This window comes from Hemicordylus capensis, chromosome 1 (assembly GCF_027244095.1).
Source record: "Hemicordylus capensis ecotype Gifberg chromosome 1, rHemCap1.1.pri, whole genome shotgun sequence".
Taxonomy (NCBI): Eukaryota; Metazoa; Chordata; class Lepidosauria; order Squamata; family Cordylidae; genus Hemicordylus; species Hemicordylus capensis.
Genome location: NC_069657.1, coordinates 333,431,471 through 333,447,922, shown reverse-complemented (window position 1 = coordinate 333,447,922; position 16,452 = coordinate 333,431,471). Strand labels below are relative to the sequence as shown.

The window sequence follows — 16,452 nt, the reverse complement described above, 5'->3', positions numbered from 1 at the left end:
CTATTCTTTAATTACAACTTTAAGTTCTTTTCTGTGTGGGTATATCTATGGGATCTATGCCCGCACAGAGCCTTGTTCAGAAATTTCTAGAGCTCAACCTCAGTTTCAGCATGAATGCCATGCCCATTACAACTATACATGCCTAAATGAATATGCATCTCAAGTTCTTCAGCAGTCTTTAAGCAGTGTCCATGTTTGTGAATAGGCCTTTAGAAAATAAAAACAGGTTGCTTACTTGTAACTGATGATCTAGAGGCGATCCGTTGCATTCATATGAATGGGTTCTGCGCCTGCACAGGGACCTTGTGGACCGATTAGCTAGCTCCTCGTGACGCCTCCAACTACCATGCATGAGCCCGTGCTTCCCAATATCCCTTGCAGTTGGGGCGTGATCTATTCAGTTTCTGGCGGACCGGCAGTTGCTTTCCATAACGATCTTCATGAGCTCTGTCCTGCCCTTCAGTCCTGCTCTTAAATTGCGGGGAGGTTTGGGCAGGTCCCCCAAGCACAACAAGCAAAAGTCATGCGTATAAGTTGAGGGCAACTTTGCATTCTGAACAGCGTTTAAAAGTTGTTTTCGGCTTGTCCTTGGCAGACATAGCATCAGACATCACCCTCGGGACAGTGGGAATAATCATTTTTTTATTTGTTGTATGAGTGTCCTTAACCAGTTCCTTTAAAACAGTCCAAAGTCCAAAGTTCCGTTCGTAGTTCCTAATCCATTCTGAGTCTTTTCCAAATAATCCAATAATATCTGAGGAGCTATCTAGTCCGAGGTGTAGATGCAACAGCGGTCTAACAGAAAATGAGTAGATCACGCCCCAGCTGCAAGGGATATTGGGAGCACGGGCTCGTGCATGGCAGTTGGAGACGTCACGAGGAGCTAGCTAATCGGTCCACAAGGTCACTGCGCAGGCGCAGAATCCATTCATATGAATGCAACGGATCACGATCCAGATCTGCTAGTTCCCCTAGGAAAAATAAAACAAAGATCACATTGGTAAATAAATACTTTATTCAAGAAAATGTCACTTCCCAATGATGCTGTGTAAACACAAGCAACATAGCCCCAGCAACATTCACATTACAAAATCACCATACCAACAGTACAAACATACATACACCCAAATAAGAATAGTTAAGGCAATTCACACTTACTAGCATTAACAAAAAGTGCAAATCAAAATGCAGCTCTGTGGCCTTCCATAATGCCAGTTTTAGGTCAATTACAAAATAAAAGTGCAAATACCAGGAAGGAATAGGTTTGTATTGTTAGAGGCAGGATTCTTCAAGTAAATACTGTACTGAGCTTACATTTGCAGTGTTTACTCTTGCACACTTGTAGCAATCCTTAAAAGCTACATATGCTAAGCAACAAACCTCAATACAGAACTCTTAATTTAGGATATTGCTTAGGCATGCTTTTTACCATGCTCTTTACTTTGAGTTTAAAAAAAAAAAAGCAGCTGATCTTTTCAATTAAAATGACAACTACCAACACAATCTGATCAGGGTTAAAAGTGTATATGACTAGTTCTGCATACTCAAAGGAATTACTGGTTTATGTTTCTCTTACAGCAGCTCCCCCACACTGTGTGCTTAAACTGCTTTTGAAACTGAAGGGGCTTGTAATGTCGTTCAAATGGCATACCCAAGTCCTTGTTTAATTACGGTACTTAAAATGAGTGAAGAGTACTAAAATTTAAGATATTGTGTCACACTAAGTAACTAGAGTTCATGTAGAGACCACTATTTTACAGTATTGTATTAATCGAGCCTGGCTTTAACATACTGAAAGTCAATGCTTCATTTTTTTAAACTTGCATCCTTGCTTCATCAGCTTTAGTGGTGGGTTTTAATGCTTTATATTTAGAATATCTTTGTGAGGTAGGTTCTTAAATCCCTATTCTTGTTTTCACTGATTTAGCCACAGCTATATGTAATACAAGTCTTCCCGGTTCAAAATTCCAGACACCAATTTCTCTGGTATTTTACAAAACAAACCGAGTATCCTGCTATTTAAACCTAAGGTCACTTAACAATTAGTGCTCCAGTAACTACCGAAATTACAGCAAAGCATGTGTGTATGTGTAGAAACAGTTCATATATTCTACCTCGCGCTCCCATACCTCCAAATGGTGGGGGGAAGGGTGGGGAGATGGCAGTCCCAATTTCCAGATTGAATGGCAACTACTCCAGAGGCATGGAATCAGCCTACACATGCAGATTGCAATGGTTAGCTACAATTTAGAGACTGGCAGAAGGCCATCCTACTGTGTGCATACACACTCCCCACTGGTCTTTTTTTCATACAAACTCTTTGCCCTCTACCGTGGTTTGACATATCTAACCTCTGCCACCTCTGGTAAACTGTACTCAACTTGCTTGTTCATCTTCGTTTGCTATTGCATCAGTCCAAATCTTCTTTCTCTTGCTGTTTTCATGAGTGTTTCTATTACACATCAATCAGAAAGGGCTATCCGCTTACAAAAATAGTAATTTACTAGTTGGCCCAGGCACCTGTCAGCCACTGGCCAGCCGCCTCCTCCCACCTCTCCTCCCCCTTCAGCCTCATTTCATCTCCTCAGGCTGGCAGGGCTTTGCCTGCCGGCCAGCCTCCTCAGGCTAGAAGGGGTTCGCCCACCCACCCAAAGTCAGGAACTCTCGCGAGTGGAGCTGCCACTCTCGTGAGAGTTCCACCACACATCCCCAGCAGCACATCTACGAGAATTAAATATATAGATAGATGATGTACAAGAGAGACTATGTGCTGTATGAACATAATAGGACATTTTGACACCAGACCTTTTTGTATCGTATTTAAATTCTTGCTTAAAAATCTCAAAGTAAAAATTTTAAACATTTCTTCAATATTTATAACCACAGCATTATATAATCATCCATCTACAGAAGTCAAATTCCTCACCCCCAAATCAGCTGCTGCCCAAGCAAGAAACCACCTTTCAAAGTGTTGGCTTTGAAAGTGTTGGCTGGTGTCTTCCTTGGTTCTGTTTTTAGCCTGTAAACCTCTTTTGGACAAGGAATATATAATGAAGTACTGTCATTATTATTAAGAATACTTATACACCGCTTTCCCCCAAGGTTCTCAAACCAGTTTACAGAAGAATAAGATTGTCTGTCCTCACAGGGCTCACAATTTAAAAAGACAGGACATTTCTGTCATGTAGCACACATGCTTCCCTCCTAGTGCATGCTTGCTTTGTTGTTTTAAAATAATTTATGTAAGATGACTCAGTTTAGCATGACTGAAAATAATCTGTTGCTAAGGGAGTGCCTTTAAGTTACTAAATAGACATTGAATTGTCCCACACTCAATTCCTCCCTCCCTACATTTCTACTGCAACCTCACAAATTGCTATCAGTGTGCTTTTTAACAAAATATCATAGAAGCTGTTGGCCACTTTTTACAGGAGAAATGCAAAGTACTGAAGACTATCTTGGTAAAGACTATTAACCTTTGCAAGCAGATGGTAATCAATGTTCTGTATACAAAACTAGCAAGAAACTAAACATCTTCATAATGTGCTGATATTCTTGCTTTTGAGAGGCAATTCAGATGCAGCTGAGAAGCTGCAAATATTTTCTCAAAGTTTTTTCAGAGCATTTTTAAAAACAGATCTATGTGGTATTCATAAAATAGATGAGGACCCCTTATGAGGCTCTTGAAGCTGACTCTAGTCCCCAACCCACAGACTTTGCAAATTAACTATCATACTATAGTTCAAATCAAAAGATAAGCTCCCACAAACTGTCTACAGTGAGGTCAGCACATGAATCCCTTCCGCCAAACAAGAGCAATATAAATGAATTTAGAAATAACCTCCCGACCTCGCTGAAGAACCATTACAGTGTGAGATACAACACTTTTCCCGTCCGACGTCTCAAATCCTCACTTGGATTTTCTTCCACACTCTTGCTCATCCAAGGGCTCCGTTACACAATTCCTCCTCTTTAGTACTTGTTCTCTCACACTTTTACACAAAATAACCAACCTTGATTAGGATTCAACAAGCTTGCCAGCACTACTGAAATGTATCGTTTAAAGCAGGAGTCCTTGCTGTTCTTCTGAATAAGCAGCCTTAGTCACTTTTATCCCTATTTGGATTTGAATTCTTTTCTCTTGGGGAGTTGACAGAAAGTCTGGTAGAAGAACTAAATGATGAGTTTTCTGAAGGAGGATTGCTGGATGTGGCAGGTGAACATTCACCTTGGATCTTCGTAGAGGTTTCTATGACCGAGTTCCTCAACGTGTCATTCATCTCAATTACTTCAAAGTCTACTTCATTCCATTCTCTGCCATCCTCCTCTTCTTCAAGATGAGAACTGGACAATAAGGCTTCCTGGACTTCACTATCTCCAGCATCCATCAACTTAGCATCACAAGGCGATGTAGCTAATTTATACATCACAGGAAACAGCACTGCTGTCATGACAGCTGTTCCCAATGCAGTATACATGAGCACTGGAAGAGTAGGAATATGCCCTTGAAGGAAGCCAACCACGGCAGGAATACACATTTCCCCCAAAGCCGCACCCATTACAAACAATGATGCAGATTTCCCTTGGATGGTGGTATACTGCTCGATCCAGGAAATGCCACTGGGAAAGATAGTAGCCATTGAAGCTCCATATACTGCAGAGCCAAGCCACAGAGACACACGGTGTGTGCTGAACAATGCCAAGAACAAAGAGGACACAGTTGTGCCTGTGATACTCAACAGGATCATAGACCCAGGATAGGAACAGGTAGCAAAACAGATTGCCAGTCCCCTGCAAGCTGCAAAGCTTCCCCAAAAGACAGAGTTCAAACCAGCTGCTTCGCTCTCCTTCATGCCAATGAAAGTTTTTGCATAAGTGAATATATAAGAGCCATATGTTACCTCTGCTCCTACATAGAAGAAAAAGAACAGAGAAAGGAGAATTATGAGGGCATGGTGGTATTTGGCAGTCTGGTATTTCTGAGCAGAAAGTTTTGTTCTGTCTCGAAGATGGCTGCTCCTCAAGTATAAAATACAAAAAAGCAACGCAACAAGCAGAAGATATGTGCCGATAACGCTGTAAGACAACACAAAGTTCCAGCTTAAATGCTGCTTCAGGATCAACACAGCAGTAGGATGAGGATTCAAAACAGACTGATTGTCATAACTGCTAGTCGCATGGTGCTGAGAATCAGTTGCAGAGCCACCTAATGCCATCTTGGCCAGGATGGGGGCCACAAAGGCACCCAGGGCAAAACTGAAGTGTAAAGCCTGCATATGTGGACCAGCTTCTGTCCCCCACGTGCCCAAGGCAAGAACATTGCCACCTGCCAAATAAAATATACATATTTATTCAAAGTCAAGCTTTCACTTACAGATTACAGAATGGTTTCTTTTAAGGGTCAGGTGCTATACAATACCACTTGATATCAACCCAGATCTGCTTGTTAATATTTCTGAACGCTCCCCCCCCCGGCAGATCTAGAAACCTGGAGGGGATTTGAGTCTCTCTCTCTCACACACACACACACACACACACACACACACACACACACAGAGGAGGAGGGGCTATTAACTCATCTGTTGCTTATTCCTGCTTGCCTCTCTCCTTCACTGACCTTCCCTGGGAGTTGCAAGGAAGATAAAGGAAAATTAAATACTGAGGAGGGGATAAACAACAGGTGAGCTAGCAGTTCCTCTACCCTGAAGGTTTTATGACAATTCCCTCCAACTGTGCCTGTCAAAAGGTCTTCAGAAGTCTCGACAGGCAAAGCCAGGCTAATATCACTAATATCACAATTCAGCTTATTTAACAGGAACTAACCTTTGTCTTTGACTCCCCGCTCTCCATACTCAGCTCATCATCAGTACATGCCATTGCTCCCCACAGGACACTGCAAATGTGGCTCCCTCTCTCTCTAGATCCTCTCAGCAAAAACACATGATAATCTCCTATACTTAATGCTATCTTAGCCCACTGTTTAGAACTTTGCCACCAAAATTATTCACAAACCATGTCACTCAGAGACAAAGTCCCACTGTTAGGGGTTTTATTATAAAGCAACAGCTAACATCTTTACACCAGGCAATGGAGAAGCACCTTGCAAGACTGGCCATAATATTCCACTTCACTGATTTCATTGCAGCTCAGTCTTTGACCACTAAATATTGTTTGGTGATGAGCACTCGGTGACCCCATATATTGTGATCCTCCCACTGAGATAATGGAACCTGGAAGAGCTTAACTTTGGCTGGATTGCACCCTCGGTCTGCAGAACAACCTGGATCCAACACTTATTTGGGTTGGGTGTGGAAGCTCTCCCTTGCCCAGAGTTCCCCTGACAGCACAACAGGATACCTTCTTTACTTCCATTGACATACATTCCTTCAAGCACTCAAATCAGGTGTCTCAGGGTCAAATTACACATGATGCTCAATTGTGTGCCACTGTTCTAACTTCAGTTTGCAAAACAACAAAACGTCTATGAAGAACATCTTGGTTCTTCACCTGAACCAAGTGGAACAGCCTGCAAGTTCAAGAACCTGTGCTTTTCTTAATACACAGAGGAGAATGCATTTAGCATCAAGACGTAAGCAATATGATATAGCAATATATACTTGTGGGGATACAACAAACCCCAATTGAATCATATCCAACATGCTGACATCCAAAGAAAACTGTATGTTTTACCTGTATCCAGGACTCCCATTGCAAAACCAATGACAGACATCATGGCTGTCAACAGGATGGCTTTCTTACACCATGGAATGATATACAGACCTACAGTTGTACCCAACATAGATAACCCTACAAAGGAAAAAATAATTTTAAACACATTTTATTTATCATATATTTATATAACACCTTATATGTGTATCTCTAGGTGGTGTACACTATTTAACACATAAAATATAAAACAGAGTAAACAAAATTAAAACAATTTCACAGAATAAAAAGTTAATTTCATAGGATAAAAGCAAGAGTTTATATTTCTAATGAAAAGCTATAATATTGTATTTCAAATAAAGCTTTCATTGGACTTCTTGAAATTCCAGAATCATTGTTTAATTAGCATTGAGCTTATAGCCATTACAGTCAAAAAGAATTGCCAATGTTGCATTCTGACACCACAAGCTGACTTGTTTGAACCTCCAAAACAGAAATTCAAAGCCAGAAAGAAATCACTAAACATTTTGCAATTCAGAGAGAGAGAGAGATCACTTCTATGTGTGGTGAGAAGGGAGAGAGACTTGGGGGGGGGGTAGCCACAGGGTGCGGCTCAAGGGCTATTGCAGCCTTGAGGAGTTTTTTAGTGGGTAGGGGACTGCTGCTGAAAGAAAGAGTTAGCACAGGCAGAGAACCACACTGCAGTTTGGATTCTGGCCCATAGTTATTGGTAGAAACACGGCGGGTACGTTTTTAAAAGTTGTTTTTTGCCACCTGCAGCCTTTATGCCGATGCGGCATTTACATAAGAATTCAGGTGCAAGCCGGAAAAGTGCTCCCACCGATGCGGCATTTACGTGAGATTTCTGGGTGGGATTTCTGGTGGTGTTTTCATGGGGGGGGGGATTACATCCAAATGGCGTAAGAGCTGCACTGCTAGTTTCAAGCTGAGAGTTGTGCTAAGAGCAGAACAGATCGGAATTAGAGCTACAGCCTGTGAATTTGAAGTGCATGAACGCTGCATTCATAGGTGGAAATCAGAAAAAGACGACCTGGCAAGTATGCCAAAATCAAAACGTGCAAGGAGAAGTGGTGTTGCAGCCGGGCTTGGTTTGGAGCATAACCTCGAGGAGTGGATTATAGAGCAGAGAGAAAAGGCTGCCAGTCTCTGTTGTGAAAATCCACCTACAAGCAAAATTAATGGCCAAACAAATGGGAATAACTGCCGTTAAAGGTAGCCCATCTTGGTGCTATACATTTATGAGGTGAAAGAATTTATCTGTGTGCACTAAAACAACAATGGGACAGCAGCTGCCAGAGGACGGGGGTGGGGGAAATCAGAGTTTTCAAAGTTTGTTTCAAATGCTACTGAGCAGGAAAAAATTGTGCAATCACAAATAATAATATGCATGAAGTTCAACTGACATAAGACTGTGAATGAAAAGGGAGAAAAAACAATTTCTATAGTGACTACCGGAAATGAGAAGACATCTTTCACGTGCATTGCCTGCGCCACAAATGGCAACAAACTAAAACCAATGCTAATTTTTAAACGGAAATCTATTCCAAAAGGTGATTTTCCTTTGGATGTTGTTATTCGTGCTAATGAGAAAGGGTGGATGTGCAAAGACTTGATGTTAGAATGGCTTAATGAAATTTGGCAGAAAAGAAAATGAGCTTTTTTCCAACCACGTGGCATTTTAATAATGGACTCTATGTGTGCACACTTACTGGATTCAGTTAAAAATGAATGCAAAAAGGTATCAGCTATGCTAGCTGTGATTCCTGGTGGCTTGACCAAAATCTTGCAGTCCTTAGACTTATCTGTGAACAAGGCATTTAAATGTGAAACACAAAAGTGTTGGCAAAACTGGATGAGGAAAGGCCTGCATATATTTACAAAGGGTGGGAAAATGGGCAAAGCAACCTACGGCGAGTTCACAAAATGGGTTCCGGACACATGGAAAGCTGTTGAAACTTCTTCAGTGATTTTTGGTTTCACAGAAGCCAGAATTATACAATCTGAAAATGCTGAAAGCAATGCAACAGACTTTTCACAAGAGGATGAAAATGACAAGGATGCAGACTATCCTGAAAAATCAGATGAGACCTCATTAACCCTTTTTATTTTGGAAAGTGATAATTCAGACTTCAAAGGTTTCCTTTGAAGTGCAATTTGAACTTTATAATGTGATGTTCTTAAAATAAATAAAAGAAGGTTTCTTATGAAGTGTAATGGGAAATTACTTCCGCAATGTGATGTGTTAAAAAAAAATTTAAAAAATTGTGCAGCATTTATGTCTTATTTCCTTTTATTGCATTCATTTCCTTTCATTGTGTTAAGACTGATGAGGATATGGGTTACAATACTTAGCTGTAGTAAAATTTTAAATTTAGCTGTACAGTAGTAAGATTTTGAGCGTTCAACATAACCAAAAAAAACCCAAACACGCATGATGTCCCCCTAACTGCGACGTTTACGCCGATGCGGCGTTTCTGGTGGCTTTCAGCAGTTTTTTCATCTTTTTTCCTTCCTTTTTTCCATTTACGCCGATGCAGCATTTCTACTGAAAATTACAATGTATTTTTAAATAAAGCTACTTAATACACAAATATAATACAAAAGTCTTACAAGCTATTAACTTATCAAAACATAGTTTTAAATGTGCTAAATCAACTAAATGTCTGTAAGGAAGCCTGCTTTTCCAAAGGCATAAGGACTGAGAACACATGAAGAAAGGCATAAATGTAGTCTCAGACCACTATCCAAAAACGTAATTAACGTGCAAGTAAGGAAGCCATGCATGGTGCTGAACGTTCTTAGATTTCCACTGTTGAATAGGCAAGCCACTTTTAAAACTGAACAGCACCACCTCTTCGAGAGAGGAAACTTCAGTCAACATTTTGCCAAACACTATAGATATATAAGTATAAATGCATAAAACTAAGTAGACTCACTTTTGTGTTAAGCTGGAATCCCAACAGTTATTTGGCAAGAAAAGAACCACCAAATTCAAGCTCTGTCCTATTTCCCTTCCTGAACAGCTGATTGAGAGATTCTAGCCTTGCAAACCAGGGGGCCTGCATACAGTCCCCGAGAAATTTGTTACCCAGCACCTGCAGGCAGAGGCATAACTAGGGAAAACGGCGCCCGGGGCAAGCACTGAAATTGCGCCCCGCCCCCACCGCCGCCCCCCCAACATACATCTGACTGAAACACATGTGTTTTTTCCTCACAACAACCCTGTGAAGTTGGCTTGTATCTCAAACATCAGAATTATGATGCAATGATGATACATACTACATTATACTTAGGTTTTTCCTCACAACAACCCTGTGAAGTTGGCTTGTATCTCAAACACCAGAATTATGATGCAATGAATGATGATACATCCTACATTACACTTAGGTTTTTCCTCACAACAACCCTGTGAGTGACTGTATGTATTTTAACAAAACGAAAACCAAGGACTCCAGAGTAATTCGAGGGACTAGGGTGATAGTGCTAAAGACTCCTTATTCTCCCGCTGTTAAAGAAAGACTCCCCTTTTCCAAAACCACGCGCTATTTACACCAGAAAAGGTTTCAAATGGAGGGGGAAGCAGTGAGACTGAAGGGGGGGGGCGGCCGCAAGTTTCAACAAGGGGTTGGCGTTGGGCTGCTCGTAGATGATGGGGAAGCAGCGAGATTGAAGTGGGGGGGCGGCCGCAAGTTTCACCAAGGGGTTGGGCTGCTGCTGCTCGTAGATCATGTAAGGCTGAGATGCAGAAGGAAGGAAGTGGCAGAACAGGCGGGGAATCAGGGATTGATAAGAATAAGAAGACTACACGACACGACAGAAGAGAAAACACACACCTTGTTGTGACCACCAGCCCGCCGAATCCGCCCGCCCACCGAATCCTTTCTTGTCCGTGCCGCCGGGTGTCCGTGTCCTCCTGCCTGCGCCTGCAGCCCCAGCCCCAGCAACGATGCTCTCCTCCGCGACCGCGCCACGTGCAGGCGAGCCGAGCTGGAGGACGGACGCACGCACGCATGCGCGACTCGGCACACTGACCGAGTCGCGCGTGCGTGCGTAACTAGAGACCCTCCCTCACCCTGGCTGGCAAGCCACTAGAGGCACTCTTTCTGCCTGGATATAAGTTCCATCGCGAGCCAAGGCAAGGCAAGAGCATGGAACTAGGCGCCCGCTGCAGCGCCCGCCGGAAAGCCAGGCCAGCAAAGCAATGGGGGGGGCGCGGGCGCGGAAGGGACCGCTCATAGGGGAGGGGGCACCGGAGAAATTTGTATTAAATTTTTTTTTAAATTAAAATTTTTTATAAAAAAAATTGGGGGGGATCTGGGGGCGCCCCCCACGTGACCTGAAAAGATGGCGCCCGGGGCACGTGCCCCCCTGCCCCCCCTATAGTTACGCCTCTGCCTGCAGGTACTACCCAGCATGAAATCGGTTTGCAGAAAGAAGTCTGTTTCTTTGTAAAGATAGCCCTTCCCCCAGCTGGATCATGGCAACAGAGTAAACAGAATGCTCATTTCTGTGTACTTACCCAAGAGAAGCTGGGCATTCATGCAGTCAACGAGTATTCCTCCAAGCAGAGAGCCACCAAAATACCCCATTGAACGGCCCACAAAAATATAGGAAATCTGACTGACGTTTTTGTTCACATTTGCAGCCAGGTCTGGAAATGTGGGCCCTAGAATAGCAATGGCCATTCCCTGCAATGAAAGTTATAATTAGTATCAATAGGAAGTATGAATAATTTATTGTTTTAAGTTGAAGTGTGTATCTATATTTTAAATGTTTGCTTTTAATTTTTTGTGGCTTTATTTGATTGTGAAGCACCTTTGAGACCTGTTTTAGGAGGTATATAGATGTATTAAATAAAATGCCTACCACTATTAAAAATAAAAGTTCAACAGCTTCACAATCAGCTCACACCCATTCTTCAAAATAAGCTCCATTGAAACCCAGGGATCAGTGAGATTATATTCTGTGTGACATTCAACAAATCTGACTAAGAAAGACTGTTCCTGTTCATATAACCCAAGGTAGATGCAATTATACAAATAGAAAGATGCTTTCAAATCTACTGCAATAACTGTTTCCTCGCCAAATTTTAATAGATCTATTTGGTTTTAAAATGTATTAATCTTAATAACCTATATTCTACCGTTGTATAATCCATTCTTTTGCTTTTTAAATACAATTAGGAAAAGCAAGTTTAGGTTGTCAAGATCTTAGTCAATTACTTTCCCTCCGATACAGACTACAGAGTTCCTCTTTAGGAAAATGAATTTGAAACACTGCAAGTGAAGGTTTCATTCTAAATGTGTGCAGCAGATACAGGAGATCTCTATGGAACCGAGGTCCAAAAGTTCATGAATTCCAGCATTGCCTTGACTGCATGTTCAGATCCTTGAACTGTTCATTATTTAAGAGAGGTTTTTTTTCTTTATACCAGAACATTTTAACTCCATAGCAATGTGATCATTGAGCAGAGAGGGTTTGCAACTCAATCCACAACTTACTACAAACTCACAACAGCAAACCTTAGACGAGGTGGTACCTCTGATTCTCACTTCCCACCCCCATATGTGGGCAGAGGTGCACCTAAGTAATTTTGGAGCATGGACCTAAAGGTCTTTGGAGCACCCCCCCCGAAAACAGGTGACCATACCACCTGGCACAGACTAAAGAGGATTTGCGGGGGGGGGGGGGGTCCTAGGGGCTGTGGAGGCCCTGGACTTTTTGGCCCAGAAGTCCAGGGGTAAGAATGTCTCTGTATGTGGATAACACTACTTATTACTTTGCAGGATTGGTTGTGAAAGTCACTGAAATAGTATATGCAAAATTCATGGTGCTATTAGGAAAAGTGCAATATAAATGTTGAGAATTAAATTCAATAAACAGGACTGTTGGGGGTTCTCCCTCTCTTTAATAGCAGAACATCCTCATGTCATAAGCATATTTTAAAAATTCACTACATTTCAAAATTATTCCCTCATGTGGCATAGGGAAATTCTGCTTAAGAAAGACAAGCCCAAAGCCTCTGTGGGCTTTCTGACTCCATCAACTCCACTGTAGGAGTCCATCAACTCCACTGCAAGACCAAAAGGGAGGGGAAGAATTCCAATTGTCAGGCAGCACTTTCCTCCAAATCAAAACCATCTCTGCCCTAGCCACACTCATTCTCTGGTCCCACAAACAAACCAAAGGTCAAAGTGTCCTATTTTCTCCTGGATTCTTATCTGTGGTTCTGCCATTTTATCTGCTGACATTTTTTTACAGCTGTTTCTTTTACTGTATTTTAGCATTTGATATTGTAAACTACCTTAAGGTTGTCCTGGCAAAACATAAAATATAAGAGTAAGGGTGTGTGCAAGAAAGTGTAACCATGATTTGGGGGCAACTTGTACACTGAAGAGGGGTATCCATCTATATACCAGTCAATGTTTCCATTTCTTTAAGAAGTCTGACATTCCACACATCTCTGCCCTTCCCACTGGGCCAGCCAGGTTTCTGGTTTGGTTGCTTTTGTGGTTTTTTTTGTTTTTTAATTTACCCACTGACGATCACTCGCTTGCTCTGCTTTTTTGGATGAGCAGAGTTTGTGTGGTCTGCCACTAGTCGACTTAGGTGGCTCTCTCAGCAGGGGGTGGTGGAGACCTAGGGACATAGGAAGCCACCTTATACTGAGTCAGACCATTGGTCCATCTAGATCAGTATGGTCTACACAGCCTGGCAGCAGCTTCTCCAAGGTTGCAGCCTGCAGGCAGGAGTATGTCTCTCAACCCTATCTAGAGGGGCCAGGGAAGGTACTTTGGAACCTTCTGCATGCAAACTTGCAGATTTTCTTACCAGAGCAGGTCCATCCCCTAAGGGGAAAATCTTACAGTGCTCACACACCTAGTCTCCCATTCAAATGCAAACCAGGATTGAGCCTGCTTAGCAAAGGGGACAATTCATGCTTGCTATCACAAGCCCAGTCCTCCCGCCAGCTTCAACCAGGAACCTGGGAAAGGCGCCCCGCATGGGGCGAGGAACGCAAAACTTTGACCCAGAGCTGCAGCCACGCGCCGCCAACCCGGCTTCTTCTCGCCCCCTTACCAGGCCCAGGAAGGCGGCACAGAGAGCAGCTGAGATGCACCATTTCAGCGCACGCTGCACAACGGCCGCCGCCGCCGCTTCCTGCTGCTGCTGCCGCCGCCGCCTCCACACACCGCTGCCGCCCCCTGCCCGGCTTCTCCGGCCGCTGCCATCGGCCACCATCACATCAAGCTGAAGGGCAAGCTGAGCGCAGTCCCCGAGTGGCTGCTTCGAGGGCGGCGGGCGAGCGGCCACCGCCGCTGCCACCAAGATCTCCTCCTCCTCCTCCTCCTCGCCTTCGCCCAGGCCAGCTCGTGTTTCCTCCTCCAGGCGGGCGAAGCGAACCTGCTTCTTCTTCTCCGCGGCTCCTGCCATCTCTGCCCGTCCGACAGCAGCAGCAGCTCCGCCGCGCTGGCGCCACGTGACTTTACCTTACCGCGCAAGGACCCTCGGCATCTTTGCCGCGAGATTAGAAAAGAAGGCTCCCTAGCAAGACTACAGCTCCCAGAAAGCCCTGGGAGTGCGCCCCCGCCACCGTGGCCACACACACACACACACACACACACCCTGACTCTTCTCCCCCACCCCTTTCTTTTACAAAAAGCAACACAAAACAAAAAAAAAAATCAAGTCTTGCAACGCGCTTATTGGCTAAGATCGCACACGTGCAGGCTTGCGAGTTCGACTAACTTGAATGACGTCCTCTGGCGCTTAACCAAAGCGGATGTGCCCCCAACTAAAAATGGCGGCCCAGCGGCTCCCTGCCCGCTTGCTGAAATCTTGCGGTTATTGGATGCTTTTTAAACTTGAGCTTCACAGCTGTCAACGTCACCGACCGAGCTATTATGTGGAAATTAGTTTAGTGGTGATCCAATGGTCTAGAGACTAAATTTCCTGTTTTCCCTCAAGCTTCCTCCCCTGTTCCTTCTTCTCCAGGACGGAAGTGATAACTGCCCGTAGAAAATGATGGAGAAATCTGAGGTTGTAGCTGAACTGTGATTAGGAAAGCAGCGTGTTCTCCTAAAGGGTTTTACAACCGTGGGTGATTTCTGCATTGTTAAATTGTTTTAAGATTTTGTAAATGTTTTAACTTGTTTTATGCTATTGTTAACTGCCCAGAGAGGAAAGTTTGGGGCTGTGTACACATTTAATTAATTAATTAATTAAAGCTTTGGGCAAACAAGATCTATTTCCTTTTCCTACTGCCATGTGCATGCCAGTAGTAGAGATCTGCCACTCAGTTTGTGAAATCACACATAAACGTATCCTAAAATAATTTGGTACTTGAGGCAAAAATTCCGTGTAACACCACCCCATTTTGGGGGAAAATATGACGTACTAAATAATTGACAGTGGGACAGAAAAGCGGATTAATTCCATGACCAGAAAGAGGCATCGAAAATATACAGGCCCCCAGGGCCTGCAGGGTCATTTCTTTGTAGCAAATCATCTTGGGAATACATCTTCAAAATAACTAAGCAAGTAAATAAAACAAAGATTAAGTCAGATTTAGAGCAAAAGATCTCTCATGAAGGTGATAGATAAAGAAAATAACTGGAGATAAAGTGTTCCTATGTCTCTGTTCAGGACTGATTTAAGCTTACTGCAGCTGCAGGGGGCCACAGCATTTGTGGGGGGCTCTTTCTGGACTGTGGGCTGTGTAGAAGAACAGCAACAGGAGGGGAGAGAGAGTGTGTGTCTCAGAAACCATACTCTCAGGATTTCAGACAGGATTGCCCTCCGCAGATACTGAGAGAGGAGGAAAGCCAGGAGCCGTGGGGCTGTAGAGGATCGTGCCAGCTGTGGAGAGCTGAAGGCAAAGTAGGGCTCTATCCCTTAAGTTTTCCCTGGCCATAGGAAGCTGCCTTGCCCTGAGTCAGGACTTTGGTCCACTTAGCCCACTATTGTCTACCCTGACTGGCAGCAGCTCTAAGCTCTTCCCCAGCTCTGCTTCCTGAAAACCTTGCAGTTTGAAATTGAACCTAGGACCTTCCAAATGCACAGTGTATGTTCTGCACACTGAATTCCTTAGATTAATGGTGCACTGTGTGAAGAAGTCTGTCCTTTTCTCTGTCCTAAATCTCCTGCTAATCAGCTTGAGCCCTGCAATGAAAATGAGACAAATAAAAAGGAGGAAAGGAGATATTGCTTGGAGACGGTTAGTTCTCTTTCTTTTGTTCTAGAATCTAGATTGTTGCCAACTGAGCTGAGGCAGAAGAGCAGCTGCCGACAACCTCCCCACTCATTAGCCCAAAGGAAATTAGCTGTGCATAGGGAGCCCTGAACCTCATTTTGCAGTAAGCCCCAAAATTTCTAGAACCAACCCTGTTTCTGTTGACTAGTTTTAAGCTGTAAAAATAGGTTTTGTTAAATAAACAATGAAATATATTTGAAGAATAGTGGAAGAAAATTGAGTTGTACGCCCATTGTAGCATTTCAGTGACACTGAAATGTGGAGAATGCAATGTAGTGACCTTTTCTTGTTTGTTTAATAAGCAGCTAGAACATATACTTTTATCATTTGGCTAAGAGTCAAATGAACATTTTCAGCCCAATTAAATTACTACACTTCAGACAGATGAATGGCTAGAAACAAACTTAACAGTGAAAACTGTTTACAATATCACCAGAGAAGATTACCCCAGGGATATAAAAAGGTAAATGTTCATTTCAGAGAAGTATCACTGGGTACTTTGCAAGTCACTA

General features: G+C 43.2%; 1 protein-coding gene across 1 annotated transcript; it reads right to left on the bottom strand.

Annotated features, from left to right (window-relative positions):
* Positions 1 to 997: 997 nt before the first annotated feature.
* On the bottom strand, positions 998 to 14,369 carry MFSD4B (major facilitator superfamily domain containing 4B). The gene is made up of 4 exons (XM_053305512.1): positions 13,768 to 14,369; positions 11,207 to 11,375; positions 6,691 to 6,807; positions 998 to 5,326 (listed from the first exon to the last, which is right to left on the bottom strand). Exons 1-4 carry the CDS (start codon positions 14,119 to 14,121, stop codon positions 4,101 to 4,103), a joined length of 1,866 nt encoding a protein of 621 aa, XP_053161487.1. The 5' UTR covers positions 14,122 to 14,369; the 3' UTR covers positions 998 to 4,100.
* Positions 14,370 to 16,452: the final 2,083 nt, after the last annotated feature.

Excerpts from the sequence above, each read along its gene's own strand:
- MFSD4B (XM_053305512.1), bottom strand. The coding sequence starts at position 14,121 with ATGGCAGGAGCCGCGGAGAAGAAGAAGCAGGTTCGCTTCGCCCGCCTG. Across the intron at positions 11,376-13,767 it reads GTGCCGCCTTCCTGGGCCTG|GGAATGGCCATTGCTATTCT; the intron begins GTAAGGGGGCGA and ends CTTTCATTGCAG. Across the intron at positions 5,327-6,690 it reads AATGGGAGTCCTGGATACAG|GTGGCAATGTTCTTGCCTTG; the intron begins GTAAAACATACA and ends TTTATTTGGCAG.